Raw genomic sequence first — 27,880 nt, 5'->3', positions numbered from 1 at the left:
CTAGCTCTTGTAGACCAGGCTGGCCTCCAACTCACAGAGATCTGCCTGCCTCTGCCTCCCAAGTGCTGGGATTAAAGGCGTGTGCCACCAACGCCCGGCCCAAAAATACAACTTTTAAAAGATCTTCATTTTGAACTTTAAGGTGGTGGCACACGCCTTTAATCCCAGCACTCGGGAGGCAGAGGCAGGCAGATCTCTGCAAATTTGAGACCAGCTTTGTCTACAAGAGCTAGTTCCAGGACAGCCTCCAAAGCCACAGAGAAACCCTGTCTTGAAAAACAAAAAACAAACAAACAAACAAAAATCTGCATTTTAATGACAGCACATGTCTTCAATCGAAGCACTTGAGAGGCAGATGCAAGGCAGATCTCTGAGAGTTCAAGGCCAGCCTGGTCTATAGAGAGAGTTCCAGGCCAAACATGGCTACATAAGGCACCAGTCATGTCTCAAAACAGTCAATCAAATAAGTAAAACAAAAAACCCACTTCATTTTATAACTTAAGTAACAGACCAAGAACACAGGTCCTTCTCCTCCTCTTCCTCCTCTTCTGCAGTTGCCCTTATCTGGGTTGAACTTCCTGTGTAGACGAGGCTGGCCTTGAACTCATAGAGATCTACCTGCCTCTGCCTCCTGAGTACTGGGATTGAAGGCCTCTACCATCATGCCTAGTTGGAGAAGCCCATGCTTCCCTCTCATGCCAAGCTCTGTTGTCCTCTGTGTGCTGGGAACCCTGCCTGTGTTGTGATGTTCATGGAAGGATACAAAGTTTCAGCACTGCTCACAGTCCTTACCACACACTGATGTGACCGGAGTGTGAACACTCACTTAGAATCCAGAATGAGGATGACTGTGAAGAGCTCACCGTCTCCAGTCAAGGAGAACCCAGAAAGCTGTTTATATTTTAGGAGCCCTTGACCTTGACAGGGCTTCATTTGGCCTCTCTGCTTTCTGTGGCGCACAGAACAGGGTGGAAAAGGTGGGAAATAGTCCTCTTGCTACAACGACCCCCACACTGCTCCTCACAGCACCTCCAGAACCGTAGCACTTTTGTTGTTGTGGGGCACTTCTGTCTATTCACTGATGTTTTGTAATCGGTTCTCTCTATGGAGCTGATGACACTGTGTGGTCTAAGCTGGCCTCTAGCCCCATCATCCTGCCTCATGCTGGAATCGCTGCTGTACACCATCACATCCAGCTTCCAGACTTCCTACAGTGTTCTCATCATTGCCGATAATTCCAGTAGGCAAAGGCGCATAGTGCCAACAACACCGTTTATAGGAACGGAAACTGAAGCATGGAGAATGACTTGTCTGTTTGAGACACGGTCTCTTTGTGTAGTCCTGGCTGTCCTGAAGTTGGCTATGGAGACCAAGCTGGCCTCACACTCACAGAAATCCTCCTGCCTCTGCCTCCCCTGTGCTGGGATTAAAGGCATGCTATACCCCACAACCAGAAAGAGCCTGAGTCCAATTAACATCGAGTTGCTAGGATCTTACTCCCCACAGGCCTGGGACATTTGTTCCCCAGTCAAGGATAAAGCAAGGACAATCCTAGGTCAACATTAATGACATCTGATTTTGGATAGACTTTCTCCTTCTCTCATCTTCATACTTCCTTTTGTTTCCCTTCTGTTCTAAGCAACAGGGGGGCCTTAATAACGATGAGGCAGAAGCACTCTTGAGTCCCTGGCCAGCATTCCTACTGTCTCTGCTGGCCTCTCCCTTTGGACACTCAAACCATCCTCAGGCCCAAGCCAACAGCACTAGAGCCAGGCTGGAGAGGGAGGTCTACTGTGCCGGTTTCATGGCGGCCTTGGTCCCACACTGGGGAGAAAGGAGTTAAAGCCAGGTCCCAGGATCACAGGGACCGGGAAGTTCCGGTGGCCCAAGCAGGAGTAGGTCAGGGAGACCCGCTGGGAGAGTAGTTTGGGACAGACAGGGAGGCAGTGCCAGCCGTGCCAACCTGCGCTTCAGCGTTTGGTACTCACTGGTAAACGCCCCCACCTCCACCCCAGCCTCAAAGCCGGTTTCCCCTTGGTCCCCTGCAGGCTGCCATCAACCTAAGATAATCGGAGGACAGTGGTCAAGCCTCTCTGGGATCAGAAGGCCAGCTGGGCTCTGCCACCGGCCATTGTCTGCGCGCAACCCGCGGAGGGGCTCGAGGGGCGGGGCCGCGGGGCGGGAGCGAGGGAGGGGCGGGGGGGAGATGCTGAGCCTTCAGGGGCGGAGGCGGCAGCGGCGACGGCCGCAGAGACGAGATCGCGAGCCGGGAGGGCGGCAAGGCGGCGAGCGTGCAGCTCGAGGTCGGGCTGGGCGACTGCACCCGGTGCTGGCTGCGCGACGCCGCGCTGCTCTCGGCTTGGACGGCCTCTCCCATGCGCTGAGAGTGCCCGGCTGGGCCGGGCGGGCGGCCGGACGGGAGGATTCTCTCCATGGTCCAGAAGAGCGGAATGTCCCGGGGCCCTTACCCATCTTCCCAGGAGATCCCTATGGAGGTCTTCGACCCCAGCCCACAGGTGAGGGGAGGTGCCTGGCTCGAGGGAAAGGGACCGCTCCTGCGGACCTTGGGGTTGGCTCGAGAAGCTCCGGGAAGGAAAGGGTTATATGCCCAGCGTGGATGGGAGAGGGGTCTGCACGACCCCCCCCCCCATTCTGGAGGGTTAATGATCGATTGACTATTAGCCGGAGTTGGGCCGCGGTCCTGCGGAGCGGAGACGGGGTGGGTGGAATGCCTGTCAGCCTCGCCTCCAGGTCTCCCCCGCGTCCAGGTCCCTGCTGCTGGGGTTCAGGCTCCAGCGGGCTGACACCGGGGTTGCTGATGGAAGCGGGGGGGGGGGGAATCCAGGCCTTGAGGAGTTGGAGGGAGGCTGGAGAGCGAATCAGGCGATGGGAGCAACGCAGAGCACGTTTGGGGGCGCTAGCGGGTGTGGGTGGGGTGGGGGTAGTATTGGGAGACAGCAAAAATGATGGTCAGAGGGCGTTGCCAACAGGCCTTCGAAGGCTCAGACACTGGCTTTCGAAGGTGGGGAAGGGATCAGCCCTGGGAGGCCTCCCCTGGTCACCTGGTCTCCATCCCTCCCTTGGATGTTTCCCTCCCCCCAACACCCACATTGGCTTACCCCTCCCCCCTGCCCCAAGGGGTGGGAGCCTCCGAAGTTTGGAAAGTTGGATGGGTGCCAACTCACTGTCTTGGAGGAGAGGAAGCTGTTTTACCTGGGGGAGGGGCTCTGCTTTTGCCCACTCTCACTTTTTCTATGGTCCCTGGGTTACCCCCAGGTAGGGGCATTCTTGGCCATAGAAAGTACCCAAAGAATGACCGGTAGGGTATGTGGTGGCCATGCCAAGGGATTTTTCTCAGACTTGTCCTTCTCCAAGGATAGCATTAACTCTTGCATTGCTGTGGCCAGACTGGAGCCACTGTAAGCACCAGGATGTGGTTGATGGGTGTGTATGGGGGGGGGTCAGGTCAGACCTAAAAATACCTCATTCCTCCACCCCAGGCCCCTTGGAGCCTGGGAGGCAGCTGACTGATGCCTTCCTTTCAGCTGTCCCCTGTCCCTCTGAAAGCCACTCCCTTTGCTCAGCTGGGTTGGGGTAGTGATGGGAAAGAGTCTGAGTTCACCACAGGATCCTCATAGGTTTGTAGGGAAACTCAAAACTAGATTTGCTGTACATCAGCTTTGGAAGAAGAAGAAAAGGAAAGAGGATCATGGAAGTGTGTGTGTGTGTGTGTGTGTGTGTGTGTGTGTGTGTGTGTGTGTGTGTGTTAGGATCTTATGTAGTATAGGTTGGCCTTGAACTACTGATCCTCCTGCCTCTACTTTAGAAGTGTGGAGATTACATGTGGGGATTACTATGCATGGCTATCCAGCCTCCTTGTTACCAGGCCTCAGGAGTCAGAGCTGCAATGTGGTTGAGGCTCCTCTAGGGTCTTTGGTCAAAGAAAGTCTGGGGTCAGGGGCTCTTGGACATTCTGCCCATTCTGTACTTGGCAAGGGCCAAGTGGGGGGGGTGGGGAGTGAGAGGGAGCAAAGAAGCAGCTCCCTTGTAGGAAGCATGGAGATGGCTGAAGCCTTGGTCCATACCTTTGGCATCTGAGAGGTCAGGCAGGAACCCCCCCATCCCAGTAAGAGTCCAGTAAGATTGATAGATAAGCCATCTTTTTTTTTTTTTTTTTTTTTTTTTTTTTGGTTTTACGAGACAGGGTTTCTCTGTGTTGTTTTCAGATAGATAAGCCATCTTACCTAGGACTGGCAGGACTAGGTTCTAGTCTCAGCTTGGGGCGGAGCAGAAGGGGCCTTTTGACTGATGGAGCAGGGTTAGTACTGTGGGGAGGGGGCATGGGCAGTATCAGCTGGAGTGGGAGTAGGGTGGATCCTACCTTGGGGAGGAATATAAACCCTGCTTATGAGGAGGGAGGCCGAGGACGGTCCTGGTGGGGTGGAGGTGAGAGTGGGAAGCAGAACCTACTCCCGAGGCGCTGGGCCACAGGTTGATGTCTACTTTCCAGACTCGGTTCCGTGCCTCCTCCCTCCTTTCCTTCCCCAGAAATGTGGAGCTGAGTGTCTTACCCTCTCTCTACTCTGGAAAGCAGAGAGCACAAGAGTTGGGCTCAGGGGAGGAACCAAGCCTGGCCCTGGGTTGCCTTCCCTCCTCTCTCTGGGGGCACAGCATACTCTGCCCCCTCAGCTCCAGATGCAGGAGAGGACATCCCCCTCTCTTCCTCCGCCCCCCAGCACTGCAGGCAGCCTCTCCCTTCCCCCAGGCTGCTGCAGCCTGCCCAGCATCTTAATTAGCTTTGCTGCCTAATGAACCTCCCATTCCTCAGGCCCTCTGCTTCCCAGCCTTTGGCTTGATTTGGGGATCTCTGTGTGTGCATCCCAGGCTCTCTTGCGTGGTTCAGCCTGGCCACCTCTAGGAGAGGAGAGGGGTGGGGTGGAGCAGACTGTCGTGGGGCTGGCCCTTAGACCAGCTCCTGTAGGAGGCAAACAGGGAAAGGGTCTTTCTGATTTCACTCTTGTTCCTTCCCCACCTCTCCAGGGCAAATACAGCAAGAGGAAAGGGAGGTTCAAAAGATCTGATGGGAGTACATCCTCGGATACAACATCCAACAGCTTCGTCCGCCAGGTAACTGGGGATGGTGACTTGGGAGGGAGATGCAGTTGGTTGGTGCCGGCTGAACTGCGACTTACTCCAGGCACCCTTTCTCATGTCATTTGTCACCTGCCTGGAACCACCACCACACTCTGACACCCTGTGACCTCTCGTGGATGCCTGTCAGCTGCACCCACTGCCTCAGCCCCCACTCCCGCTCCCGCCCCCGCCAGCCCCTCCTCCAGCACCAGCTACCAGCCCCTGCTGCCTGCCTGCCTGCCTACGTCATCTCATTCAGGGACAGCCTGGCCTGCCTCCTCCTGGCTTGTTTCGGGCTGTCACCCACTCCCCCTGCCGGCTGTCTGCTTCCATGTCCTCCCCCAGAATCTGTGCCAGGGTGGGGCTGAGACAGGTGCTTGGAAATAAGCTGAGACACTGGGCTCTGGTTAGGTGTGGGTCAGGAACACGTGCTCCCCACTTCCAAAAGGACTCTTGAATATGCACAGAAAACAAGATATGGGAGGAGAGGTGTTTCGCTTTAGAGAGCTCCAGCCTGCATCCCTAGCTTAGCAGGTGCTGACAGTAGCTCCCTGGGCCCTCGTGCTGAGCTGGGAAAACGGCCACTTTCCTCTCTTCCCTCAACCCCAGGCCATCTTAGGCTGGGGAGAGGCAGTGAGGAGGCATGTGGTTGCTATGACTACTGAGCATCTCAACAAAGTCTGGTACCCAAAAAAGGCAAGAGGGGCTTGGGATCAGACAAGAAAAGGAGTGTGTTAAGGAGATAATAGGCAGAGCATGAGGGAGAGGACATTAGACAGGAGGAACCCCCTGGAGTGACCCCCACTGTGTCCCAGAGAACGTAGTAGCAGGCTGAGCCATGGCTGACTGGAGTGAGTACTTTCTTTCTGACTCTTCGGTCTCTAGGTTGACACATGTGATCCCAGGCCTAGCTCCAGAAACTGAAGGGAGGCCTTGATCTGAGTGTGTCTAAAATACACAAACAGTCCAGAAGTCCTTTCTTTAGCCATTCCTTCAGCCCTCCCGTTCTGGAACTGGGCCCAGGCCAGGTCTAGAAAGAATGAAGATGTGCTTCATTCTTACTCAGGGCAGGAAGAGCCTTCAGTTTCCCCTTGCCAGCCAAGGGGGTCAGACCCTGCAGCCTCCCATCTTCCTTTTCTTAGCTCCCCAAGTCCTACCCCCAGTAGGTGGCAGGAGTGGGGGGCAGACCTTGCCACATCTCTGAGCTAAATATACTCCAGCCGTTTGCACATGTAGCAACTCTGCTTGTAACCTGAGCCCCTGGGGGAACGGGCTGTGTGGGCCACCCTAGGCCAGCAGGGCTGGGCACTGAGGGTGCCGGGATGGAGGCGCCCAGCCGGACCCTGGTAGTGGTGAGCTGGGGATGGGCAGGTGGTGGTGGGGGGAACAATGCCTCTCACCGCTGTGGAGGGCCTTTCTCCAGCCCGTCTCCTTGCTTCCTGGCTTTCCCGTCTCCCATTTCTCATTGTGTGTGTGTGAGTGTGCATATGCGAGTCTGTTGGGGTCAGTGGGTGCCCCTGACTATCCACCTCTGCTTGTCTCTCTGTCTGTCTGTCCATCTGTATTCTTGTTTTGGGGGACTGTGTAACAGGGGAGAGTGGGGGTTCTTTTGCTTCTCCCTCCCCTGACTTTGTCTCTTTTCCAGCTTTAATTAGTGATACAAATCCTAGCCCAACCCTCCTGCAGTGAACCCCCCCCCATTCCCAGATTTTCCCCAGGAAGGAAATGCCTGTACCAACTGATGGCCAGGGGTGTTGGGGAAGAGGTAGGTCCCGGCCTCCTCTCTCCATGCCAAACCAAGGGACAATCCCAGGCAAGTGAGTCTTTCCTGCCCTCAGGAGAAACCCCTCACATCCCTGTAATCCCACGTCTTCCCCGTATTCCCTCCCAGACTTGTCTGCCACCACCCAGAAGTCACAAGTCCCCACATCCTGTCCTTTGCCACCCTTTGTCTCCGCCATCATGGACATAGACCTCTGGCTGTCCCTGGTGACTCGATTGTTCACACCCTGCGACACACACTATGATATACATCTTTTCCTTTTCTCTTTTTGGAGACAGGGTTTCTCTGTATAGCTTTGGAGCTTGTCCTGGAACTCTCTCTGTAGACCAGGCTGGCCTCAAATTGTTTTTCCTTTTTTTTTTTTTTTTTTTTGAGTACATTTTTTTTCAAGCACACTTTTTATATTTCCAAATACACATATACACACACACACACACACACACACACACACACACACACACACACTTCCTGACCAGTGCAATGACATCTGTACAGGTTCCATGTGTCTCATACATATGAACATGTCTCTACTAGAGTTCTTTGAACTCTGGGATGGTGACTGTGGCCTAAGATGGCTTCCAGTCTCCTCAACCTGACTTTACCTTGGCATTCTAGCAGCCTGGTGCGGGCAAAGGCTGCTCCATGATCTGCCCTTCTCTTACATCTCTTGTCTGCACTTCCCTGAAAATCGAAGGAGAGCCTGGAGTGCCTCTAATCAGAAATTCCACATAGAGGGGGCTGGGAAGTAGGTGTCTTGCTCCTCTGATCCTCGAGCAGTATTTTTTGTGGCCCTGGCATTCCAACCGTGAGGATTCAGGCCTAAGAGAGTGGCTACTGTCCCTGGAAAGGATGGTGTTGAGCTTCTACTGTGACTTCTCACTCAGCCATTCAGGGGGCAGGGCAGGGAAGGAGGAGCCGGGAGTTAGATTCATCCCCTGGCACTCCTCCCTTGGGCTGTGCCCCTATCGGGTTCCCACCCTCTCCCAAGCCCAAGCAGCTGTCGTTAGACCTGTCTTAACCCCCCAGCTTGCTGTTGTCACCTTTCCTAGGGTCACACTCACCCTGCAGGCTTGCAAACCTTGATTCCTGGACTCCTCTCCCTAACAATACCTCTTCCTAGGCCTTGTGGCATTGAGCTGGACTGAGGGACTTGTGGTCTTTAAGGTGGGTAGCACTGCCATGCCTTCCCAGGAACCTGAAGATGTGGCGCTGCCCTGAACTGGCCCCCTCTGCTTTCAGGGCTCAGCAGAGTCCTACACAAGTCGCCCATCAGACTCCGACGTGTCTCTGGAGGAGGACCGGGAAGCCTTAAGGAAGGAGGCAGAGCGCCAGGCCTTAGCCCAGCTTGAGAAAGCCAAGGTGAGACAGATGAGGGGAAGGGAACTTGTGGGCATTGTCCTCACCTTCCCCTACCCCTATCCTGAGAGAGCCTGGGCAGACTCAGTGCCAGTTACTTGCAGAGGTCTGTCTCAGACCTCATGTTGTCTTTCCCCTGTGAAGAAAATGTGGGCTGGGATATCTTCCTCTCAGACAGCATTCAAAGTGACACTGTTTCCACATTGCTTGACAAGTGATGAAACTTTCTTCCTGGGATAGGGATGTAGCTCATCGATAGAGTGCTCACTTAGCTTGCACAGTGTCCTGGGTTCAATCCTCAGCACCACCAGGAAAACAAACCTACTTTGTAGAATCAAACATCCTGGATTAGAATCCCAGCCTTAGTTGTTTGTTGTGGAGACAGTCTCCTGGCCAGTTCATTCTTGCCTTAAACTTCCGGTGTTTCTGTTTCAGTCTTCAGAATATACCTAGCTTCTAGTTCTGATCCATACCCCTACACACATGCACGTGTACGCGTGCGCGCGCACACACACACGAGATTGAACCTACGACCTTATTCATGTCAGGTGAGTTCTCTATCACTGAGCTATATCCCCAGCCTTTTCTTATGGAGAGTCTTTACATATTTAAAATCACCCCTTTTTGGAGGGGCCCACCATGCTGTACTGAACATATGAAAGTCAGGGGACAACTTGGGGTACTTGTCCACTTCTACAAAGGGATCCAATTCAGGTGTCAGGCTTGTTGGCAAGCTCCTTTACATGCTGAGCCATCTCACTGGCTCTCCTCTCTGTTTGAAACAAGGCCTTATTCTGTAGCCCAGGATGTCCCAGAATTTACAGCAATCCTCATTCCTCAGCCTCCCAAGAGGTGGAATTACAGACTGAGCCACCACACATGGCTGATGGTAGCTGTTTGTGTGTACGTGTGTTTGTGTTGTATGAACTAGTGTGTATAGGAGCACACAGTCATGTATGCTGTAGGGGAAGCCAGAGGTCAATGTCAGATAGCTTCCTCAGTTGGTCCAACTGAACCTGGAGCTTGCCATTTTTACTAGACTAGCCAGTGAGCCTTCCTGGGATTCACCTACTGTGCTCTTGAAACCACAGTGCTGGGGTTCCAGATGTGAACTGATGTTCCTGGCCTTTACATGGGTGCTAGGATGTTTATCTCGGAGTGGAACACTGCCACCCCAGGAGAGGATGCTAGCCAGAAGTCATCTCAGGGCCCATCTCTGACACCCCCCCACAAATACACACATACACACACACATACACAAACATACACATAAACACACACATACATACACACACATACATACACACATACACACACATACACACACACATACACACACATACACACACACACACACACACACACACAGCACAAGCACGTTACCTACTGAGCCGTCTCACAGCCGTGGTGATAGCTTTTTGCCACCTTTCCATGACACCGTAATGTGCATAAAACAACGTACCTGATGTTCTTGGAAGAACCAACAATGTTAAATAACAGATTCTAAGCTGGGCATTGGTGGCGCACGCCTTTAATCCCAGCACTCGGGAGGCAGAGGCTGGCGGATCTCTGTGAGTTCGAGGCTGGGCTGGACCGATAGCCTCCAAAACAATACAGAGAAACCCTGTCTCGTAAAAACCAAAAAAACAACAACAACAACAACAAAAAAAAACTAGTGGTGTGATCAGCTTAGGCTTGATTGGAAGCTCAAAGCTCCAGAAGAAAGACAGCCGGGACAGGGGCTGTAGTTCAGTTGGTGCAGTGCTCCCCTAGCAAACTCGAGGCCCAATCCCCAGCATCACAAAAATCAGACTTGATGGCATACGCCTGTAATCCCAGCACTTGGGAGGCAGAGGCAGCAGGACAGAAGTTCAAGGTCATCCCAGGTTAGCCCGCACTATGACACCTTGTCTCAAAATAAGAGATGAAGAAGGAAAGAAAAAAGGGGGGTGAGGCACTGGTAAGATTGCTCAGTCAGCAAAAGCAATTGCTGGGTTCAGTTCCTGGGACCCACAGTGAAAGGACAGAATTGATTCCTGACCACAGAGATGCTATGGCATGTGCACACTCATGCTCACCCGCCCCCTCACACACACATTAAAAAAAATTAAACCAAATTAAAAGTAAAACAAAGCCGGGCGTTGGTGGCACACGCCTTTAATCCCGGCACTCGGGAGGCAGAGGCAGGTGGATCTCTGTGAGTTCAAGGCCAGCCTGGTCTACAAGAGCTAGTTCCAGGACAGCCTCCAAAACAATACAGAGAAACCCTGTCTCGAAAACAACAAAAAGTAAAACAAAACCTAGAAATAAACGATAGTGGTGAGGATGTAATAGGCTCAGTGGTAGAACACCTACCTTGTGTACAAAGCTTTGCTTGGATCCCCAGTCCTGAGAGACAAAATAATAACAGCAGATATCTTTTTTTTTTTTTTTTTTTTTTTTTGGTTTTTTGAGACAGGGTTTCTCCATGGCTTTGGAGGCTGTCCTGGAACTAGCTCTTGTAGACTAGGCTGGCCTCGAACTCACAGAGATCCGCCTGCCTCTGCCTCCCGAGTGCTGGGATTAAAGGCGTGCGCCACCACCGCCCGGCCCAACAGCAGATATCTTAATAAACAATTATGTATTTCAAAACTTGTTTTTGAGGCATAGTTTTTCCCTGTAATCCAGACTGGCCTGGAACTCATTATATAGCCTAGACTAACCTGAACTTAGAGACATCCCCCTGCTTCAGTGTCCTGAGTGCTTGACAACAGCCAGGAGCCCTGGCATCTCCAAATAAATAAATAAAACCAAGTGGGCATAGTAACAATCCTAGCAAAGCGATCAGGTTTTGTGAGCAAATGAAGTGTGTGTCCACAGTGAGCAGCGACTTTGCTGTTCCTTTGTCCTTCCCTCCGGGTGCCATTCCCCAAGGCTCCCTCCACCACCACAGGCTAGATTCCACTTTTGAATATTTTAAAATTTATCTTGTTTTTGTATGTCGTGTTGCATGTTGCAGTGTACATGTGGAGGTCAGGGGGCAACTTGTGGGAGTTGGGTCTCTCCTTCCACCATCTTAGTCCTGGGGATCGAACTCAGGTCATCTGTCACACGTGGTGGGTACCTTTACCTACTGAGCCATCTCTCCAGCCTTGAATTCCAGTGTTTGTTTCTTTTTCTTTTTTTTTTAATAATTAATTTATTTTTTGATGTACATTGATTGATGTTTTACCTGTATGTATGTCTGTGTGAGGGTGTTGGATTCTCTGGAACTGGAGTTACAGATAACTATGAGCTGCCGAGTGGGTGCTGGGAATTGAACCTGGGTCCTCTGGAAGAACAGTCAGTGCTCTTAACCAGAGTCATCTCTCCAGCTCCTATTTCTTTTCTTTGTAATCAATTAGTGTGTGTGTGCGCTTGTGTGTTTGGGCATGATGCTGTATGTGTGTGGACTTGCATGTTACGGCACATAGAAGTCACCTTTGTAAAGTCAGCCCTGTCCGTCTGCCTCTGCTTATGTTCTGGGGATTAGACTCAGATTGCCAAGCTTGTATGGTAAATGCCACTGCCTGATGAGCCATCTCCCCAGCGCCTCCCTCCCCGCCGTTTTATTGTAAAAGTTACAGAAAACCACACAATCCATTCGGTATACACTTCAGTGAATAGTTGACAGAGCAACAACCACACAGTCACCTTTGCAGTCAAGCAAGGCACTACTTGGCTCCAGTCCGCTACTCGTCATCCACCTGTGTGTCTCCTCTAGACCAAACCAGTGGCTTTTGCTGTGCGGACAAATGTTGGCTACAATCCGTCCCCAGGAGATGAGGTGCCTGTGCAGGGAGTGGCCATCACCTTTGAGCCCAAGGACTTCCTGCACATCAAGGAGGTGGGCTGAACCCTTGGCCCCTGGAGGGAGGTGGGGGTGGGAAATGAGGGGTGTGTGGGTAGAGGTGTCTGGAAGACTAGTGGGAAAAAGCTGCCGAGCAGAGCCGGGCCGAGTCTGCTGTGCAACCTCAGTCCAATCTCTTCACCTCTCTGAGCACCCGAGTTTTCATTGGTTAATGGATGGCAGTGCCTAGGTCACAAAGATGTTGAGAGGGTCTGTTGAGCCCTGGGACAGTGACAGTGTGCGTTGTAGGTGTCTGCTTTCACACGGACTGCTGATTTCCTGCAGTGTGGGTCTCTGGGAGGCGGGAATGTTCTCCCCTACTCTCTAGCAGAGGGTGGTCCACGGTCAGAAAGGGTCCTGGGCTTGACATTGTCTTGGAAACTGGGAGGCTTTCATCAGAGCTGGGGCTGGGGGATGGGGGTGGGGGTAACCTAGTTTGAGGGCGCCATCTACTGGCAGGGCTGGCCGCCTGGAGGTCCACCCCCCCCCCCCAGGGTAGCTATGCTCCCACCAGTCTCCCCTCTTAGCCTCTTGTTCACAGAAATACAATAACGACTGGTGGATCGGGCGGCTGGTGAAGGAAGGCTGCGAGGTTGGCTTCATCCCCAGCCCGGTCAAACTGGACAGCCTTCGCCTGCTGCAGGAACAGACCCTGCGTCAGAACCGCCTCAGCTCCAGGTGTCTGCCTGGGGGTGGGGCAGCGCTGTCTCTGGAGAGGCCAGCAGCCAGGGAGGAGTCCTCGGGGCGTGGCGCTGCCCTGGCCTTGCGGGGGGGGGGGGAATGCCCTGGCCTTGCGGGGGGGGCCTTGCGGGGGGACGCACACACCAGGTGTGCGCCCACGTCAGAACTCAGGTCCTGCAGCCCCACACGCTCATCAGCTCCTTTGCTTCTCTGCCCACACAGCAAGTCAGGTGACAACTCCAGTTCCAGTCTGGGAGACGTGGTGACTGGCACTCGCCGCCCCACACCCCCTGCCAGTGGTAAGAGCTGCCTGCAGCCCAGGGGAGGGAGAGTTTTTCCTAGGTGGGGAGGCTTCTCCATGGGGGTGGCCCCTCCTCCCAGCAATAGGAGGTACCCCAATCCTGAGTCCCCCATACACATACAGTGGTACCTCTCCATCAAGGATAGGGTAGCCTACAAGCTGAGCCTGTTGCGTCTCTCCTGTCCCCTCTCTGTGGTAGCTCCATCTCTCTGCCGTCCCCGGCCCTCCATGCCCCATCCATTCTCCGAGCCCTGTTCCATTCACCTCTTCTTTCTTTTTCCCCCGCCCCTCCTGTGTTCTGCACTGTGTCTTCCCGCTCATCTCACTCTTCTCCCTTCACCTCCTTCCTGACTGGTCCAGGTAACGAAATGACTAACTTAGCTTTTGAGCTAGACCCCCTAGAGTTAGAGGATGAGGAGGCTGAGCTAGGGGAGCAGAGCGGCTCGGCCAAGACTAGTGTGAGCAGTGTCACCACGCCGCCACCCCACGGCAAGCGCATACCCTTCTTTAAGAAGGTAATTCTGTCTCATTTCTTGTGAGGGGAGTTAGGACCCAGCTCTTGGCAAAGGAAGGGGCTGGAGTGGTCCAGATGTGGTCCAGTCGCCACTTCAAGCCTCAGGGCTTTCTGCCTAGCTGGATGTAAGGGGGGTGGGACAGGATGGGATGGGACTATCCTTCTCTATAAAATCCCACTCCCAGGATTGTAAAGGATGGAATGGCATTCATGAGCCCCTCCTTTCCTACTCTGAGTGGATGTATGAGGGGGTCCACTGGACGTAAAGCAGGTCCTCAGAGGAACCCTTAAAATATACTTGGAGATATCCAATAGAGTAGAGGGTGGGCTCTGAATTAGGGGCTTCCAACTTTTCTAGCTCATTCCAGAGCTAGGCTCGAAGGGCAGGAGGCATGTCCCAGTATTCTCAAGTCCACATGGTTGTCAGTCCTGCCTCCAGCCTCCTAGGCCACCTTTGGCTCCCCTTGGCCCGGGGTCCCATCCCCTCTCTGGCTCTGTCTGTCACTAACACGCATGCCTGTTATTTTTCCTCGTCTACCCACTCTTTTGCCCCTCCTCCTGTCCCGGCTCCTTCCTGGCCTTCTACCCCTGCCTGGTGCCTTCCCCTCTCTCCTTCCCTTCCCCCTCCTGGCAATCTCTGGACCCAGCCAAACAGAAGCAGAAATCGGTGAGTATAACAGCTTTCTGTGTCTGTCCCATGCCGGGATGAGCTGGGGGACCTTCTAACACCCATTCCCATATCTTTCCCCTTTACCCATCCTTCCTGGTCCTTCCCAGCCATCCCTCCTCCCTCCTGTGACACCCACATCTGGGCTCTGGGGGTCAAAGGGGGGAAAGGCTGCATGTGGGAGCCTGGATACTTGGGGAGAGGGGCTGATGCCATCTCTGCTCTGGGGTTTCCCTTCCCTGCTTCCCTCCCAGACAGAGCATGTGCCCCCGTATGACGTGGTGCCTTCCATGAGGCCCATCATCCTGGTGGGACCATCCCTCAAGGGCTATGAGGTAGGCTGTGCACCCAGATGGGCCCAGATCTCCAGAGTGTGCATGGAAAGATCTCCCTAAGATCCTGTCTCCCCAAAGCCCACACCCTTCAGAGAAAACCCCTAGAGAGGCCTGACTCATGGGAAGCCCGCTCAGGAGGGCTCAGTCTCCCAGGGAAAGTTCTTAAGAGCCCTCTTAGAGATGCCACATAAGGACCAGTGGGGCTCAGGCTGTGTTGGAGGCCCCAGGGGAGGATCCCGCCCCCCCTAGGGGCCCCTTCATCTCAAGAATTTTGAAAGAGGGTAGAAAGTGGGGGTCCAGACACCAGCAGGCTGACCTCCTGGGGGGTTTCAGAGTCTGACTTCTCCTTCTCCCCTGCCCCCCACAATGGCAGGTGACAGACATGATGCAGAAGGCACTGTTTGACTTTCTGAAGCATCGGTTTGATGGCAGGTGAGATCCTGAGAGCTGTCTCCCACCTTCCACTTGGGGATGAGCAAGATGTCTGGAGGGAACCACTCTGAGGCTCTTAGACAGAGACTAGGGTGGCAGGCCGGAAACCCTGAAACCTGTGAGTGGACAGTATGTTCTTGCCCACCGAACCCCTGACTTCTCCCTGCCTGGTCCTTCAGGATTTCCATCACTCGGGTAACAGCCGACATTTCCCTGGCCAAGCGCTCTGTCCTCAACAACCCCAGCAAACACATTATCATTGAGCGCTCCAACACGCGCTCCAGCCTGGGTAAGCTGCCCGCCTACTCTCCCCCTCCCAGCCTGTCAGCAGGGGTGGGATGTGTTGGGAATTCTCCAGAAGCTTTCCCTCTCTCCACGGCCTCCTGGGGGGTGCCTTACAACCTCCTCCCCTGACTCCACACCCCAGCTGAGGTGCAGAGTGAGATTGAGCGGATCTTCGAGCTGGCCCGGACCTTACAGCTGGTGGCCCTGGATGCCGACACCATCAACCACCCAGCTCAGCTCTCTAAGACGTCGCTGGCCCCCATCATTGTTTACATCAAGATCACATCTCCCAAGGTGGGTGCAGGAGACTGGTTCTAATGGTAGACGTGGTCTACAAGGAACGTCCCTGAGCGGGGCTGCTTTTCATGCTATGGCTTCTGATAGTCTGTTATCCCCCTCCCCCACCCCGTCTTTAGTTCCCTTCTCTGTAAGACTCATGTGGATATGGAAAGTGGTCTGTACCTTCTGTGTATTCAATATTATAAATTTTATTAGGGTTACACAGGTTAGTCTCATCTCTACTCTTTTGTCCATCATTGGATCAGAAAAATGAAAGGGTCTGGTATGGTTTGTTCCAGTGTCACCCAGCTATGTATGTGGCTGTTGGAAAGTTTTGAATCTTCTAATGTCAAGCTTTTTTTTGCTGTACTGTCTTCATGTGGGCCTGAGACAGAGGATAATGGCAGGGAGGCTGATTTCATTTTCATTATGTTGTGACTCTGAACTTTTTCCTTTCCTTCCTCTTTTAAATTTTTTGTTTTTTTGTTTGTCGAGACAGGGTTTCTTTGTATTGTTTTGGAGGCTGTCCTGGAACTCGCTCTGTAGACCAGGCTGACCTTGAACTCACAGAGATCCGCCTGCCTCTGCCTCCGGAGTGCTGGGATTAAAGGCATGTGCCACCAACGCCTGGCAGTTTTTTTCTTTTTAATCATGTATCTACGTGTGGGTATATGCATGTATGTACAGATGCCCTGGAGGCTGGAGGCATGGGCTCTCTGCAGTTGGAGTCTCAGGTGTTGGGAGTTGTCCCACACGGATGCCGGGAATCAAACTTGAGTCCTCTGCAAGTGTGGTGCATGATCTTTTTTTTTCTCTTTAATTTTTAAATTTTTATTTTACTTTTCAAGACAGCTTCTCTGAATAGCCTTGGCTATTCTGGAACTAGCTCTGTCAACCAGGCTGGCCTTGAACTCACAGACATCCGCTTGCCTGGGATCTAAGGCACCACCAACCGGTGCAGTACTGTTCTTAAATACGGAGCCATCTCCGTCTTTTTCTTTCTTTTTTTTTTTTTTGTTTTTTTGAGACAGCGCTTCACTGTTTAGCTCTGAATGTCCTGGAACTCACTCTGTAGACCAGGCTGGCCTTCAACTCACAGAGATCCTCCTGCCTCTGTCTCCCAAGTGCTGGGATTAAAGGTGTGCACTACCACCATCCAGCTCTTTTTCTTTTTCAAGACAGGATCTCCCTGTGTGGCTTGAACTTGCTTCCTTTGCTTTAACTTACTGACTACTGGGATTCAGACATGTGAAATCACACCTGGCTCCATCAACTTCCCTTTCTAGATGTTAGTGGGGACTTGAGAGACATAGAATAAGAATTTGGATGACGGTTTTGTTTTGTTTTTATCTGTGTAGCTGTGGCTGTCCTGGAACTCGATATGTAGATCAGGCTGGCTCCAGCTCATGTCTGTCTCTGCCTCCCAAGTGCTGGGATTAAAGGCGTTTGCCACCACTGCCCAGCTTATTCTTAATTTTTAACAATTAATTTTGAGGCAGGGTCATATGTAGCCTAGGCTGGCCTTGAATTTAACAGTCCTCCTGCCTCAGCCTCTTTAGGGCTGCATGAAAGGGATAGGCCACCACACCTCTCTGAAGCCCAGTGTACCATCCAATTGATGATGGCGGCTGTGGTAGGGACTGTCTGTCCATGGGAGTGTGTGTCCTGTGAGCTAAGAACCCTGTGACATTTTCTTGACCTTTCTGAGTCCTTGGCTCCTAATGCTATAACCGGCATGATGGGATTTACATGCTTTGAAAAGATCAAATGAGGTAATGGATGCAAAACATCCCGTGGCCTAGGATGTAACAGAGATTCCATTTCCTCCTTTGAGGTTACGGGCGTGGGCTCAGAGTGCCTGGGCTTCCTACTTACTGTGTTCTCCTGGCACGTCTTCCAACATCTCTGTGCCCTAGTTTTCCCTCCTCTACCTAGTCACGCTTCAGTGATTATTGTGAAAACTTAGCAACAGGATTAATTATGCAATAAAGCCTGGTGCCCACGAAGGTACCATGTTCTTTCTGTTAGCTTTATTTTCAGTTTTTGAGATAGGATCTCATGTAGTCCTTTCTGGCCTCAAATTCACTGATCCTCTTGACTCTGTTTCCCAAGTGCTTAGGATTTCAGTCACATGCTGGCATGTGTCACCATGCTCTGGCTTTTTGTTTGCTTGTTTTGAGATGGGGTCTCCTGTATCCCAGGCTAGCCTTGAATTCACTGTGTATCAAGGGGTGACACTGAAGACATTGAACTTCTTGTACATGTGCATCTGTGTGTGTGTGAGCATGTGTGTGTGTATGTGCAGCTGCGTGTGTGTGTGTGTATATGTGCAGCTGTGTGTGTGTGTGCATGTGTGTGTATGTGCAGCTGTGTGTGTTTGTGTGTGTATGTGCAGCTGTGTGTGTATGTGCAGCTGTGTGTGTGTATGTGCAGCTGTGTGTGTATGTGCATGTGTGTGTACGTGCAGCTGTGTGTGTGTGTATGTGCATGTGTGTGTATGCGCAGCTGTGTGTGTGTGTGCATGTGTGTGTATGTGCAGCTGCGTGTGTGTATGTGCATGTGTGTGTATGCGCAGCTGTGTGTGTGTATGTGCATGTGTGTGTATGTGCAGCTGTGTGTGTTTGTGTGTATGTGCAGCTGTGTGTGTTTGTATATGTGCATGTGTGTGTGTATGTGCATGTGTGTGTACGTGCAGCTGTGTGTATGTGTGTGTATGTGCAGCTGTGTGTGTGTATGTGCATGTGTGTGTATGTGCAGCTGTGTGTGTTTGTTTGTGTGTGCGCAGCTGTGTGTGTGTATGTGCATGTGTGTGTACGTGCAGCTGTGTGTGTATGTGCATGTGTGTGTATGTGCAGCTGTGTGTGTGTATGTGCATGTGTGTGTATGTGCAGCTGCGTGTGTGTGTGTGCATGTGTGTGTATGTGCAGCTGCGTGTGTGTATGTGCATGTGTGTGTATGCGCAGCTGCGTGTGTGTATGTGCATGTGTGTGTATGCGCAGCTGTGTGTGTGTATGTGCATGTGTGTGTATGTGCATGTGTGTGTATGTGCATGTGTGTGTGTATGTGCATGTGTGTGTTTGTGTGTGTATGCGCAGCTGTGTGTGTGTGTGCATGTGTGTGTATGTGCAGCTGTGTGTGTGTATGTGCATGTGTGTGTATGTGCAGCTGCGTGTGTGTGTGTGCATGTGTGTGTATGTGCAGCTGCGTGTGTATATGTGCATGTGTGTGTTTGTGTGTGTATGTGCAGCTGTGTGTGTATGTGCATGTGTGTGTATGCGCAGCTGTGTGTGTGTATGTGCATGTGTGTGTATGTGCATGTGTGTGTATGTGCATGTGTGTGTGTATGTGCATGTGTGTGTGTATGTGCATGTGTGTGTTTGTGTGTGTATGTGCAGCTGCGTGTGTATATGTGCATGTGTGTATGTGCAGCTGTGTGTGTGTGTGCATGTGTGTGTATGTGCAGCTGTGTGTGTATGTGCATGTGTGTGTATGTGCAGCTGTGTGTGTGTATGTGCATGTGTGTGTATGTGCATGTGTGTGTATGTGCAGCTGCGTGTGTTTGTTTGTGTGTGCGCAGCTGGGATCCCCAGAGAAAACCTCCAGTGTGGTTCCTCAGGTGCCATCCACATTTTTTGAGACAGGGTCTGTCACTGGTGTGATGGGCTAGGTTGACTGGCCCCAGGGATCCATTATGGATCTAGAATTGTAAGCTCACACTACTATGCCCAACTTTTTATGTTAGTTCTGGGGATCGAATTCAGGTCTTCAGTCTTGGGAAGCAAGTACTTTGCCAACTGAGCTACCAGCCTGGTCTTAAACTTTGGATCTGCCTCATTCCACCTCTTGTCGTTTCATTTCATTTAAGTATTTCACTGCTAGGTATCAAACCCAGAGTCTTGTAAGTGCCAAGCAAGTGCTATGCCACCAGGCTATACCTCTAGCCCAATTTCACTTTTTTTTGTTTTTTGTTTTGTTTTGTTTTTGTTTTTCGAGACAGGGTTTCTCTGTACTGTTTTGGAGGCTGTGCTGTAACTCACTCTGTAGACCTGTAGACCAGGCTGGTCTCGAACTCACAGAGATCTGCCTGCCTCTGCTGAGATTAAAGGTGTGCACCACTACCGCCCGGCTGATTTTATTTTATTTTAATTGTTTTAGTTTTCATTATGTAGCCAAGTCTGGCCTCAATTCCTAGACCCTCCTGCATTTGATTCCTAAGTACCAGGATAACAGGCCTGTGTCATCTGCCCAGCTCTAATTTCATTTTATTTTTGTTTTTATTTCATTTTTTGGCCTGGAATTCACTATGTAGACAATTCCCCTGCCTTTGCCTTTGCCTCCCAAGTGCTGGGACTAAAGGCATGCACCACTACCCTGGCCTTTCAATTTTATTTTTAATGGATTATAAGCTCGATGTGTATGAGCTCCTGGATTCAGTTCTCAGCACACACTTAACAAAAAAATCTTATGCCTTCACCCTATTTACTTCAGCATGTGTTTCTTTTTTTTTTTTTTTTTTTTTTTTGGTTTTTACGAGACAGGGTTTCTCTGTATTGTTTTCGAGGCTGTCGGTCCAGCCTGGCCTCGAACTCACAGAGATCCGCCTGCCTCTGCCTCCCGAGTGCTGGGATTAAAGGCGTGCGCCACCACCGCCCGGCCAGCATGTGTTTCTTAAGAGGGTGAAGCAGGAAGATCAGAAGTTAAGGTCAGCCACACGAAGTTCTGAGTTCAAGACCAGCCTGGGTTTGTCTCAGTGCCCCTGTATATTATACGTTATCTAAAAATGTGGTGCCCACCTTTAATCCCAGCACTCAGGAGGCAGAGGTAGGTGGGTCTCTGAGTTCAAGGCCAGCTGGACTTAATATTGAATTCCAGGTGGAAGCCCAAATTTAGCTTTCTTCAATTGTCATGATATTCCCCCTTATGATACCATTTTCTGTAGGCTGGAGTTTTCCCACCCTGGAACCATTTCCAAATTACCACACAGAGGCTTATATTAATTGTAAATACTCAGCCAAAAACTCAGGCTTATTACTAATTAGCTCTTACATTTTAAGTTAATCCATATGCCTTATTTACCCCCTGTCACATGGTGGTACCTTATTAGCATGACATGTTCATCTCCTGCTCCCGCTGCATCTGGCTGGTGACTCCCCGGACTCTGCCCTTCCTCATTCCAGCATCCTGTTTGATTGTCCCTCCTAACTTTAACCTGCCTTGCTATAGGCCAATCAGCTTCTTTATTAACAATGAGAGTAATACACATTCTCAGTGTACAGAAGGTTTATTGCACAGCACTTTTCCATAGCCTAGGAGGCCACCCAGGATCGCACTGCATGCACTATTATTTTTTTTCTAGACAAGAGTTTTTCTGTGTAGCCCTCCTCCACCGCCCGCCACAGGTAGTCTTTTTGATATAGAGCAGCTCTTCGGCTTTCTTTAGATTTTATGACAGTGGCACTTTGTAATATTATAGGCCAACCATGTTGTAGATCTTCTCTCAGTTTGAGTTTGAAGTTCCCTTCATGGCTGGGTTTAGTGTTGGGGGACTAAATTGATCCTGTAAAGAAGCACAGAACAGCCAGGTAGAGTGTGGCAAGAGGCAAGAGGCAGCAGATCACTGGTCCCCAGGCCCTGTTGGATGTCAGCCTGGGTGACATAGCAAGCCCTCATCTCAAAAACATACTCAGAGCAGTGCTAGTAACCAGCAAGGAGTTCTTCCATGAAGGATGACTGCGGCCGGTCACATGGACTAGAGGTGCTGAGACTGGAGACTAAGACCTGTAGGCAAGGGGTGAGAGAGAGAGAGAGAGAGTATATGTGTGTGTGTGTGTGTGTGTGTGTGTGTGTGTGTATGTGTGTGTGAGTGTGTGTATGTGTGAGTGTGTGAGTGTGTGTGTGAGTGTATGTGAGCGTGTATTGTGAGTGTATGTGTATGTATGGATGTATGGATGTGTGTATATGTGTGAGTGTGTGTATGTGAGTGTGTGAGTGTATGTGTATGTGTGTGTAACTTGCATGTGGTCGTGAGCCCGAGCCTTATGTAGTGGACATAGAGCTTGTGAAATCATTCTGGCAGAGGTGCTTAGGACAGAGAATCATGGAACATTCCACCCATCTGACTCTGATTTCCCACTGGCTCCAACCAGAATCTGCCTTTTAGACTTGGTTCATTGCCTATGTCCTTCTAACTCCCTCTCTTTCCCCCAACCAGGTACTGCAGAGGCTCATCAAATCCCGAGGGAAGTCTCAATCCAAACACCTCAATGTCCAAATAGCAGCCTCGGAGAAGCTGGCCCAGTGTCCCCCCGTGAGTGCTCAGAACCGGGGAGGGAAGGGAGGGTGTGCATTTGGGTTCTCCTGTTTCCTTTGCCTGCATGGAAGACAGTACCTGGGTTATAGACTGGTCCTTGGATAAAGAGGGTGGGCAAATGACTGAAACACTCCTTAGTGTGGAGCCAAGCCCTCGTTTCCTTATACCTAGAATTTGAGGGAGTTGGGCTGAGTCCTGCAGTTCTGTCCTTTGTAGGTCTGAGTGTCCTTTCCTTGCTCCACATCCGGAGGCCTTTTAACCTTGTCCTTCAACCCCTTGACTCCACCCACTGCACCCAGGCCACACCTTCAACCCTTGGTCACGCCCCCGCTCATCCCAGCCCCGCCCCTAACCCCACCTCCACAGGAAATGTTTGACATAATACTGGACGAGAACCAATTGGAAGATGCCTGCGAGCACCTGGCAGAGTACTTGGAAGCTTACTGGAAGGCCACACACCCGCCCAGCAGCACGCCACCCAATCCGCTGCTGAACCGCACCATGGCTACCGCAGCTCTGGCTGCCAGCCCTGCCCCGGTCTCCAACCTCCAGGTACAGGTGCTCACGTCGCTCAGGAGAAATCTCAGCTTCTGGGGAGGGCTGGAGGCCTCACCGCAGGGAGGCGACGCGGTGGCCCAGCCGCAGGAGCACGCCATGTAGCAGGTGTCTCTCCGGTCTTCCCTCCCACCCTGGGGTGCAGGGATCATGGGGAAGGAAAGGAAGAGCTTTATTTTGTAAAAAAAACAAAACAAAACAAAAAAAACCGTGGTGAGCGGCAGCGTCTGGTGTCTGTGGTTTTTGGTGGGACTAGGGGCTGGCTGATGCTGCCTTCCTGGGACTGGTCCCTTAGGATTGCATCTGCTGCCCGTTGGATCTGAGGCCTGATGGGAGCCCTTATAAGTCCAGGAACTAGGAAGAAAATTTGAGGAAGATGAATAGGCTTGTTTTCATAGGACTCTACACCCTTTTCTCTTTTGTTGTTGGTTTTTGGTAGCTGGCCTGGAATTCCCAGTGTTCCAGACTGGCTGCAAACTGGAGGCAATCCTCCTGCTTCAGCCTCCTGGATACTGGAATTACAAGTTAGCAGTACAGCTCTCAGCTCCACACCCATTTTATATCTAACAGGATGGGGACCATTGAATCCAGGGAACTTGCCCCTCCCCAGCAATCCTTGAGGGACCCAAGCTGCAGCATCTATGTGCTAAGCTGTGCCTTCCACCGTCTCCCAGGGAAACAGCCCAGGAAAGGCTCTCCTCCCACGGAGCCACAGCCCGCCTCTGAGCCCACACCATTAAGTCTATGGTCTGGGTTAGAGCCAGAACACCATGAAGCTACTCTAAACTGCTGCACCTCATGTGTGTTTTGAGCAACAGATCTCACTTGTTCAGAGAAGCTGAGCCATCCTGGATCTGCTCATGGGGAGCTGGGGGCCTGGCCTCCCCTTCCCTGCCTTGGGGACCTCAGAAGCACTTCTTTGCTCTCCCCGCTCTGCCATAGAGCAGTTCCAGGAAGCAGTCTGGAAACTGGTGCTGGAGTCTGTTTCCCATGACACTCTAACCAGGAAATATGGTGCCGCAGAGAGGGTATCATTTGCTTAGTCACACAGCTCGAGATGGCAGGAGCTGTCAGCCACTGGTGACAAGGGCACCGGGCCATCTCATGCTCTCCAGTGGGTGGGGAGATAGGGGGGAGACATGGAATCATTAGCAGTCTTCAAATAGGCTGCTTTAAGGGGGGCAGGAGAGGAATCCTGTCAACCTTGGAGACTCATTTGTGTAAGGCATGGGAGAAGTGTGGGATTCTGGGAGCCTGTGCCTGAGGTCTAGTGGGGGCAGAGGAAGATGGGGTCAGTGAGTTGGAGCTGAAATCTCAGTGTATTTGGAAAATTGGAGGATTGACTAACCCAAGCAACCACTAACTAATGAGTGAGTGGCAATACTAATGAGCTGTTAACGATGATTAACCCAAGAAGGCGTTAATAACATGCATTGAGGAACCAGTGACTAATGATTCAGGGCTCCTTACCATGGTTACCAGGAGAGGTCATGCCCAGATGAGGTTGGGTGCCCTCGGGCTGATAGAGGAGCAGATAGCCGGAGCAAATGGCCTGTGGCCTGCCCTCAGGCTGAGCTCTAATAGCCAATGGCCCTGGTCCCGGGTGCCCCTCCCCTAGAGCCAGCGCCCTCCAGGAGCCAGGCTGGTGTCTTGGCACCATCACTAACCTGCCTTGCTTTGTTGTGTTTTTCTCACCCCTGCCTGATCTGCATGGTGCGTGCCGTCTGTCTGCTAACCAGGGACCCTACCTTGCTTCCGGGGACCAGCCGCTGGACCGGGCCACTGGGGAGCACGCCAGCGTGCACGAGTACCCCGGGGAGCTGGGCCAGCCCCCGGGCCTTTACCCCAGCAACCACCCACCTGGCCGGGCAGGCACCCTGCGGGCACTGTCCCGACAAGACACGTTTGATGCTGACACCCCCGGCAGCCGAAACTCTGCTTACACGGAGCCGGGAGACTCGTGTGTGGACATGGAGACAGACCCCTCAGAGGGCCCAGGGCCTGGAGACCCTGCAGGGGGAGGCACACCACCAGCCCGGCAGGGTTCCTGGGAAGACGAGGAAGACTATGAGGAGGAGATGACCGACAACCGGAACAGGGGCCGGAATAAGGGCCGTTACTGTGCAGAGGGTGGTGGGCCGGTTCTGGGGCGCAATAAGAATGAGCTGGAGGGCTGGGGACAAGGCGTCTACATCCACTGAGAGGCAGGGGCAGCATTGGGAGAGGAAAGGCTCTGAGCCCGGGGAGGGGAGAGAAGAGGGGCGCACCACCCCGAGATATGTCTTGCCTCTAGGGGGCGCTGTGACCCTCATTTTTAGATGCCTTTGCTCAAAGAAGGGTTTCTTTGGTGGTTATCATCCCAACTCCTGGGAGGCCCGAAACCCCCAGCTGTGGGTTCTTCCCTAACTGCTGTGAGTAGATGGGGGATACCTACTTTCTGAAGTGCCCCCTTTCCCCATCTTAGGGGGCTCTCTCCCTCCCAGAGAAAAGGTGCGCTTCCTTAACTCTTTCTGCTCGGGGCTGTAAGTGAAGTTCCCAACGGGGAGGGGTGGGACTTCTTTTTACCAACATAGGGGTGTTTGGGGAAGCTTGGGTGCTTTTCTTGAAGAGAGAGGCCGCTGAATCTTCCCCAAATCCCAGGCCAGGGTCCCAACCATGTCCATCCCATAACCTGGTTTCCTAGCAGCATTCTCTGGTGGGTGAAGGCCACAGCTTGGAAACCCATGTGGAGCTTGCCCTGAGAGACAGGAATCAGTTGTGCACTCTGCCCTCCAGGGTCATGGCCAGAGCCCAGGCCCAGAGCCTTGAGGAGTGAGCAAACCAAGATGCTGCCCCCCCATATCCAAGCCTTGCCTCCCCCAGGAATGAGCTCTGTCTACAGCATCCCCTGCCTGCTGCCATCGGAAGAGAGGGGCCCTCTGCATCTGAGCCCCACATCTCCGTGCCACCTGGGTGTGGAGACCATGAATATTTGGTCCACCTCATTCTAAACCAAAAAAACTGTTCCTTCACCTTCGCCCTGAGGCCCCAGGGGAGAAGCTCTGTGGGTTGGTGCCCAAGAGGTGACATCATCCAGGGCCTGTCTGAGAGCCTCGGGTCTCCCCTGGGGGTCTTGGTTGCTGCTGCTTCTCTGTATTTGCCTCTTGTGGTTCTGTCCTTTCCCGGTGTCCGCCCTCCCCCAGAGGCCTTGGCGGCCCCTCTCCCTTGGGTACCATTAGCCTCAGCATCCCCGTAGTCCAACAGCCCTGCCCCTCCCCAGCATCACAGCTGGTCCAGAGAGAGCCGATTGTGCCAACGAGGACTGGGCCCTGCCCAGCTGCCCACCTCAGGGATGGGCACCTCACGCCTGTCTCGCCACCTGTGCCAATGTTGTCCCACCCCTCACCTGGGGGCGGGGTTGCAGCTTCCACTTACAGGTTAGAAGATAACACTGCCCAGCCTTTCGCTCCCTGTCTTGTCCTGTGCCCATCCGTCTGTCTGTCTGTCTGTACTCCTCTAGGAGAGATATTTTGCCACATATAAAACCGCAGTCCTGTCCTTTGCGGCCACCTCCTGCGCCTGTTTCTTTGTTGTCAGCCTGGCAGCCTCACTGACTCAGTAGGGAGCGCTGGGGAGCCGTGGGGGAGCGTAGGAAAAAGCTGTGTCCCGGCTCTTGGGGCAAGGGAGAGCTAGTGCTTTTCTTTAGCCAGTTCTGAGTTGTCTACAAGCATTCCTCATTCAGCCACAAGCTCACGTGTTACTTTTCTGGTTTTCCCTGCAGAGGTGTATGTGTGTGGGGGGTAATGCTCCAGGCCCACTGGTCACATTTTAGTGACACATGCACTTTGTTGTTGGTTTTTTTCCTTTCTGCTTTGACCTCCTAGTGCCCTGGTAGCCCACCTCACCAGGGAGGGTGACCTTCAGAGACTCTGGGTTTTTTGTTTGTTTGTTTGTTTCAGCGGGAACTCAGAGGTTTGTCTGCCTCACCTCCTGAGCGCAGAGTTTAAAGACATATGTCACCATGCCCCCAGCAACAAGGTTTTGGTTTTTGTATCCCCCTCCCCCAAGACAGGTACTCACTGTAGACAAGACTCACCTGGAGTTTACCGTGTATCTCTAGCTGGCCTGGAATTACTTTGGCTTCCCCAGATGCTAGGATCACAGGTGTATGTGAGCCACCATGGCAGAATATTTTATTTTGGGATAGAGCTTGCTATGTAACCTCTGACTGACCTGGGACTCATGTAGTTGAGGTGGACCTTAAACTCATGCTCCTGTTGCGTCCTTCTGAGTGCTGGGATCACAGGGTTACACATGTGCCACCATGTGGGTCCTGAGAATCAGCTTCTTGGCTGAGGAGAGAGCAGCCAGCCCCCTGAGACCTGAGGAAGACACAGCAAGCAGGTGGTGGTCCCTTCCGCCACCTGCCTCACAGCACCTGAAGCTTCCCCACCCCCCTGGGTCTTGTTTCTGAGGGGATGACTCTAGAGGACTTGAGTGTGTGGTCCTCCACCTGCTGCTGCCCAAAGTGCATGTTTAAGTAAGACAGTGACAGCAGACCCCTGGTACTCCCAGATGAGGAACTCGCAGGTCACAGGGACAGACCAATGCCAGAGTCCCTTGGGGAATTGATAGTGGAGTTGATGAGAATCTTGCTCTGCCTGCCACCCCAGCCTTCTCACTACCCTTCAACTGAAGGGCATCAGTTGTTGACTTCCGTGTTTAGCTATGGAACCAGCATTTATTAAAGATCTCCTATATGGTAGGCTCAAGTCAAACAGGTCACCACAGATAGCACGAGGAGTTTCTTGCAGTGGTGTGAAATCTGGGAACACGGTCAGGTTGATCTAGCAGAGAAGTGGGAGGAAATCCCTAATGCGGAGGAAGGAGGAACATGCATGACGCGCTATTGGCCCCTGACTAACAAAGTGTGGTGAAAGCTAGTGGCCTTGACTGGAGCAGGTCACAGTAGGCCTTATGTTATGCTGAGGAGTCTTGAGTTTGGTTCTGAAACTGATGCAGGGATTGAAGGATTTAAGTGTCGGTGGCAAGATAGGGTGCAGTGTCGAGCCTGCAGCCTTTCCTGAAGAAGACAGTACTGCTACTCCAGGGTGAAAGGAAGGCTCAGCCACGTGGAAGGCAGACACCGACTACTAGAGGAAGCCTCCAGGATTTGAAGTTCTCAGAAGGGAGTAAGTTGGAGGTGGCAGGCGAGACAATTGGGAGTTACCAGGGGTGACTTCACCAGCCCCCACAGATTGAATTTTGTGGTGCCTGTGACCCCCAAGTTCAACTAATTCTTCTGCTCCAGGGAGCACAGAACTTCTGCTCCAGGGGGCTGGGGGGTTGAGGGGGAGAAAGCAGGTGTCTGAACATGCCCTGTCTCCTGTATGCCTGCCTAC

At 52.3% G+C, this 27,880-nt stretch overlaps 1 protein-coding gene across 4 annotated transcripts; it reads left to right on the top strand.

Moving 5' to 3' along the window:
* Positions 1-2,244: 2,244 nt before the first annotated feature.
* Cacnb1 (calcium voltage-gated channel auxiliary subunit beta 1) lies at positions 2,245-26,047 on the top strand. 4 transcript variants are annotated; one of them, XM_005075917.4, is made up of 14 exons: positions 2,245-2,516; positions 5,041-5,127; positions 8,156-8,275; positions 12,015-12,137; positions 12,682-12,818; positions 13,044-13,120; positions 13,483-13,637; positions 14,558-14,638; positions 15,012-15,070; positions 15,250-15,359; positions 15,498-15,649; positions 21,846-21,941; positions 22,311-22,496; positions 24,239-26,047. In XM_005075917.4, the coding sequence occupies exons 1-14, from the start codon at positions 2,433-2,435 to the stop codon at positions 24,698-24,700; spliced, it is 1,929 nt and encodes a 642-aa protein (XP_005075974.1). In that variant the 5' UTR covers positions 2,245-2,432; the 3' UTR covers positions 24,701-26,047. The 4 variants fall into 4 exon arrangements, with proteins under 4 accessions (XP_005075974.1, XP_005075975.1, XP_021086227.1 ...); XM_005075918.3 differs by lacking the exon at positions 13,483-13,637 and adding an exon at positions 14,284-14,303 and having other exon boundaries at positions 2,246-2,516; XM_021230568.2 differs by lacking the exons at positions 2,245-2,516; positions 5,041-5,127 and adding an exon at positions 6,125-6,485.
* Positions 26,048-27,880: the final 1,833 nt, after the last annotated feature.

This window comes from Mesocricetus auratus, unplaced genomic scaffold (genome assembly GCF_017639785.1).
Source record: "Mesocricetus auratus isolate SY011 unplaced genomic scaffold, BCM_Maur_2.0 Super-Scaffold_100007, whole genome shotgun sequence".
NCBI classification, from domain to species: domain Eukaryota; kingdom Metazoa; phylum Chordata; class Mammalia; order Rodentia; family Cricetidae; genus Mesocricetus; species Mesocricetus auratus.
Note: the sequence above shows the minus strand (reverse complement) of the source record. Positions and strands in the feature narration are given on the sequence as shown.